Genomic DNA, 6,045 nt, shown 5'->3' on the forward strand with positions numbered 1-6,045 from the left:
AAACAAAGAAAAAGCTAAAAATAGATTAAAATACGCTAAGGATATGCTGAAAAATCTATCTAATATTAGATTAGATAGGATAATATTTTCAGATGAGTCAGCAATCCAAAGAGGCCGAGGATATAGAGGAGAATATGTAAGAAAACGCCAAAATAAGCGCCAAGGTCGAGAACAAGTTTCTACAGCCAATAGATGTAAGTTAAAAAAAATCCTAATAGGCTAAAAGTATCTATTTTTAGTCTAGTGTTTTATTAATATTTCAATCGATTTTTAGCTTGCTTACTAATAGAGTTATAGCTAGCGATATTACTATCCAAGTTTGGGGAGCAATTTGGATAGGTGGTAGATCTGATCTAGTAGTAATTCGGGCTCCAAATTCTTCTCAAACTTCAATAATCACCAATATATCCGTAAGGTTTTATTACCTTAAGTAAAGCCTAATATAAAACAAGGTAAGTAATATATATATTTTTATATCTAAGAATTAATCTAGCACACCCAATTAAAGAGCTATAAATCCCAAATTCGGATATATTATAGATATAACTAACTACTATCTAGGCTTGAAGTTTCAGCAGGATAACTTCAGAATGCATACTACTAAAAACGTTTTCAGCTGGTTTAAAAGAAATTCAATTAAAGTCTTCCCTCATCCACCTTACAGTCCAGATCTTAATCCAATAGAAAATGTGTGGAGTTTACTTAAAAACCATTTATCTAAAAGATCTACATCCTTTTTAGGCTTAGGTAATAACCAGAAGAGTATAGCGGCTTTTACTAGGGCTATTTTTGAAGAGTGGCAAGCTATTCCACAACAGGATATAGATAATTGTATTTTATCTCTACCTAGGCGTTGGCAAGCTGCAGTAGAAGCTAAGGGCTGGTACACTAAATATTAGCTTCTATTCCTAGCGAGAAATAAATATACTCTAAAAAGTCAGACTCTTCTATATATCACGTGATCTAACTAGTAAAGGTATACTATAACAGTCAGAGCTTAGAGATTAAAGATAGATCTATAATATATATTAGACTTAGACCTTTTTATATAAAAACAATAGAGTAATCTAGATATTTAGTTTATATTTATTCAAGCTTCTAGTTTGGGGATTTTTGTTCGCTTAGAGCTGCTGACTAAGCAGATAGTGGGTCCAATATGCCAAACTAGGAGATCTTGGCTTTCTAAATCTGCAATCCGTTTATTTGTAGCTATTTTTTCCAGCTATATATTAAAGTTTAAAAATAACAGCTTTTTGAGTGACGTTTTTTTCGTGTCACCCCTCTGTATAAAGTTGCGCTATTATCTAGGCAAGGATAACATAAGAATAGACGCGCTATCTTGCTAAGATTAAGATATGCTTAAGGACGAAGAGGATAAGCATGCCTCCTCTTATAAATTTACAATGCTAGTCCTAGCTTATACGCTAGACTACGTCCTAGCACTACTTATATAGACTTAAGAAACCTCCTTAGTGTTAGAAATACTACCTTAACCCCTAGACCTTCTAGCTTTAGTACAAGAACATTAGGTATAGGTAGCGCAGGATAACACTATCTACTAAGAAGTACTAGCCTCTATACGAGAAGGAAGACAATCGCTCTTTAGCACGCGCAAGGTTGCTATCTCGCTAAGTAACTATATAATTAACTAAGAAGAACAACTTTAATAGTGTAGACGTGTGTAGGTACTAGACTTTAAACTATTACGCATAGGAGTTATCTAAGTAGCTTACCTATCTCTTATAACTAAACATCCTAGACAAGAAGAGACCTATTAGATTGTTGTACAAGAATAGTACTAGCCTCACATAAGTGATAACATACAACGCTTTATATAGAACTGCGAGCTATACCGCAAAAGCACTCCCTAGCAGGATGGAAAGTTTAGTTACTTAAAGCCCCTACCTGTGCCTAGTCATACGTAGTAGCACCTTATAGTTAATTTTATTATAGGCCTTTCTAACTCTCTTAGAAACACAAACTTAATAGTAGTAAAAGACTAATTAGGGAAAGGCGTTATACTAGTCCCTATAAACAAGATTAAGATAATAGACGTTGCTTAGGCTTTCGTAAAAGAAGTCTACCGCTACTATAGCCTTTTATAGTCTATTACGTCTAACTGTGGCCCCTAGTTCGCAAGCTAACTATAGAAAAACATCTGCAAGCTACTAAATATTTAGCAGAATCTCTCTATAGCTTACTACCCACAAATAGATAGGATGATAGAACAAGCTAATAGTAACATAGAAGTAGTTGTATAGATCTTTTATAACTACAACTAAGACAATTAGGCTTAGCTTTGCCCCCTTCTAGAACTTATACTTAACTCCTATATAAACGCCTTTATAGGTATATCCCCCTTCTTTCTCTACTATAGTTACTATAATACTCTATTTCCCCTAAAAGAAGCTATCTTAGATAACTAAGAAGTAAGCGTAGCAGCTAAAGAGATAGTACGTACAATTAGTAATATAGTAAACTAGGTAGTTTTAGCAATATTATACGCCTAACAAGAGTAAGAGAAGTAGGTAAATAAATCTCACAAACTATCGCCTACTTATAAAGTAAGAGACTAGGTCTAGCTAGACTTATATAATGTATAAATAGCCTAGATAAGTAAAAAGCTAGACTAGAAAAGTAGAAAGTACTAAGTCGCCCGCGTATAGGACCTCTACTAGGTAGAACTTGTAGTGCCCTAGGAGACAAAATCCTTTTACGTAGACAAGCTAAGGCTAGCATCTAACAACCCCTTACTATTACAATAAATAGACGATAGCAGCCCTGCAGCTATTGTCGTACGAGAAGATGGAGAGGAAGAAGACTATTTAGAATAGCTTGTACAAGGCATCACGGACGAACTAATACGAAACAGAGAACTGCAATATCTTGTTATTTAGATAGGCTACCTAGAGGAAAGTTAAGAACCAGCTATAGCACTTAAAGACATAAAGGCCCTAGATAAATAGCTTGCCTAAACTTCCTCTATACAAAAACCTAATACCTAGCTATAAAATAGCTAGAGGTGAAAGCTACTTAATAAGTAATAAAGACCTAGCGCTACCTCTAGAGGCTAAACAATCCCTCTTAGTGCCTAGAAGACAACGCTTAGCTAGCGTATAGATAGATAAACTATCCCCTCCTCTTGCTGTATAATAGGCGCTATAGTCCTGCTAGATATAATTGCTATACGCACCCTCTCACTCTCTATAGTGTTACACGGGGTTGGGCTATACTTCTCTGATCTCGATCCGGGTTAGGGCGAGTAGACTTAAGCGGTAAGCCGTGCGATTGTTGTCAGGCGTTATTGTGGAAAAGAGTTATAGGATTTAACTAAAAGGTAAACAATCAATTCTATACTAAGATAGAATAACAAGTATCAATCTGTGTAAGAGATGAACTATTCTAAGTTAACCACAACGAGTGTAATAATGAAATCCAACACATTCTTATACCCATTGCTTTAGGTCCTGTCCTCCTGTGCCTCCCATCTTGGCGGGAGGTTTGGGAGGCGCATGGCCTCCCATCCGCGCTGGCCTCCCGGAGGCCACGCCTTGGCGGGATGCCAAGTCACGTGATCCGCGCGCCCCGCGCTGATCATTACCCGGGTGTCCTTTGACACCTTTGTTTCCCTTAGGCTGACTCCGCAACCCTTTCATGGAAACCTGTTGAGAGGAATCCTTCCTGTTTGTTCGTAACATTACCTCCCCCTTTAGGGCTATCGTCTCAATACCCTGGGATATTGTTTTCCCGTGCCGTGCGTCGTGGCGCCGGCTGCATATAAGGTCTGAGCCCGTCCACTCGCTGTAGTCGTCTCTCCCTGCTAGCCTTCCTAACCATGCCCAAGGTCCCGTCTTCCCGTCGTGTTCGTTCTGAGAACTCAACCCAGCAGCGTCAGTCTCGTGCTGACCGTATCCGTCAGCAGGGGAACGAAATGACTTTTCGTTGTAAGCGTTGCGAAGAGAAGAACCTTTATTGTTTCGTAGACACTGCAACTGGCCGTTGCGCTAGTTGTATTGCTATAAAAGCGGAGTGTAGTCTTTTTGTGACTAAAGAAGAGTGGGAAAAGGTTGAGGCTAACAAGCGTTCCAAACGCTTGGCCCTCCTTCGAGCTAAGGCTGAAGTTGCGCGGCTTCGTCTAGAAGTCGCTGAGACTAAGGCTTTGGAGCGGTCTTACGCTGACCATGATCACGCCATTCTGAGTCTCCAGGATCGCGCGAAAGAGCAGGCTGAAGGGGACTCTGCCCCTGGTACGAGCCTTCCTGCTGTCGAACCATCGCTACCCGGACCGTCGGCTGATCTGGGCGGGTTACAGGCTGATTATTCTTTCGATCCTTTTTCCCTTGATTACTTCCTTTCCCTCGAGGAGCCGGTCCTCGCTTCTTCGGACGCTTCCGATGGTATTCTTGTACCAGTAACTCGCTGTTCGTCAAGTTTCCTTCAGGTTCCCAAGTGTTATGGCTCTCGGGCCATCCCTTCCACTTGACCAAGTACTTCCACTGACCTCTGAACTTCCGCAGGTCTATAATTCCTTCGACTTCGTACTCGTCGTCTTCGAGCTCTATATCCGTTGCTAGCTCGGCATCTGGAGGTGCTGGTTCCAGGAGTTTCTTATGAAAGACTGGGTGGATTCGCATGCCTTGTGGGAGTTTTAGCTTATAATTTACTTTCTCGACTTCCTCTAGGATTTCAAATGGTCCTACTTAGAGGTTGTCCAATTTCCTGCATGGTCGTTTAGTTTTCAGGTTTTGTCTTGACAAGAAAACTTTATCCCCCTTCTTAAAGGTTAGTCCCTCAATCTTTTGCTTATTCGCAGCCTTAGATGCCGTGAGGTTCCGCTAAGCTATGTTCTTGCTTAATTCTTCATGTAACTCCTGCATAAGACGTGCCTTGTCTTCTGCGCCTATCGCGATACTCTCAATATCTTTTGGGTCTCGATAAGCCACCGGCTCATACCCGTAGTTCGCGTAGTGTGGTGACTTCTTTGTCGTTGCTGACTTTGAGCTGTTGTAGGCCAATTGTGCTGTCGGCAGGAGTTCAACCCAGTTGTCCTGCAGCTTGTTGGCGTACATTCGTACGTACTACTCCAAAGTTTGATTCGTTCGTTCCGTCTGGCCATCTGTTTCTAGGTGGAAGCTAGTCGATAGCTTTTTCTTGACTCCCATTTTTGCCAGGAACGTGTCCTAATACTTGGACGTGAACAGCTTATCTCTGTCCGTTATAAATTCTTCGGGCATTCCATACTCCGATATTAGTGCTTTTGTGACTTTATACGCGCATTCCTCTGCCGTAATAGTCTCTTCCGTGGGCACAAACTTCGCCGCTTTAGTCAATCGATCCACGATTACCAATATCGTGTCGCAAAGTCTTGCGGATCCAGGTTCTCTTGATACCAGGAGCTTCACTATGAAGTCCATCGTAACACTAGTCCATGGTCTTGTTAGAGGCTGTAAGGGTTGCAACAGGCCATAGGGCTTATGTCTCTTAGGCTTGTTCTAATAACATGCCAAACAGTTGCCTAGGATATCCTGCACCTTCGCTCGCAAGCGTGGTATAGCAAATACCTTAGCCAGTCTTCTAACCATTTCTTCTAATCCTGCATGTCCGTATTCCAGGGACTCGTGCAGTTCCTTAATGAGACTCGATCTCATGTGCGGGGGTACATATGTTCGGTCCTTTGAAACCATATCTTGGTACTCCTTTTCATCGTTTAACAGTTCCTCGGAGCCTTCGTCTTCGGGCTCGAACTGCCAGCTGGCTGCTTTTTGCTGCCATTGCTGCTGTAGCGTATCTACCTGCACGGCCACCTTAGCTACCCTAGCTAGTTCCGGCTGGTTGTATCTCAAGCTGCCGTCGGGCATCTGCTTGAATACTGCATCATGTGGTTCTTTGTGATCATCTTCTCGTAGGTCTGACCTACGACTCAGAGCATCCGCTGCCCCGTTGAGCGATCCGGCTCGGTGGGTGATCTTGAAGTCGAACTGAGCAAGCATCTCAGCCCATCGGACTTGTCGTCGGTTGAGTTTCTTGGTTGTCATGAAACTCGTT

The 6,045-nt window shown here is 41.6% G+C and overlaps 1 protein-coding gene across 1 annotated transcript; it reads left to right on the forward strand.

The window, feature by feature from the left end:
* Positions 1–3,835: 3,835 nt before the first annotated feature.
* On the forward strand, positions 3,836–4,483 carry SETTUDRAFT_93290 (uncharacterized protein; the record flags this gene model as incomplete). The annotated part of the gene is made up of 1 exon (XM_008030151.1): positions 3,836–4,483. The coding sequence occupies one exon, from the start codon at positions 3,836–3,838 to the stop codon at positions 4,481–4,483; it is 648 nt and encodes a 215-aa protein (XP_008028342.1).
* Between the last annotated feature and the right edge of the window lie 1,562 nt (positions 4,484–6,045).

The sequence above is a fragment of the Exserohilum turcica genome, assembly GCF_000359705.1.
Source record: "Exserohilum turcica Et28A unplaced genomic scaffold SETTUscaffold_4, whole genome shotgun sequence".
NCBI classification, from domain to species: Eukaryota; Fungi; Ascomycota; class Dothideomycetes; order Pleosporales; family Pleosporaceae; genus Exserohilum; species Exserohilum turcicum.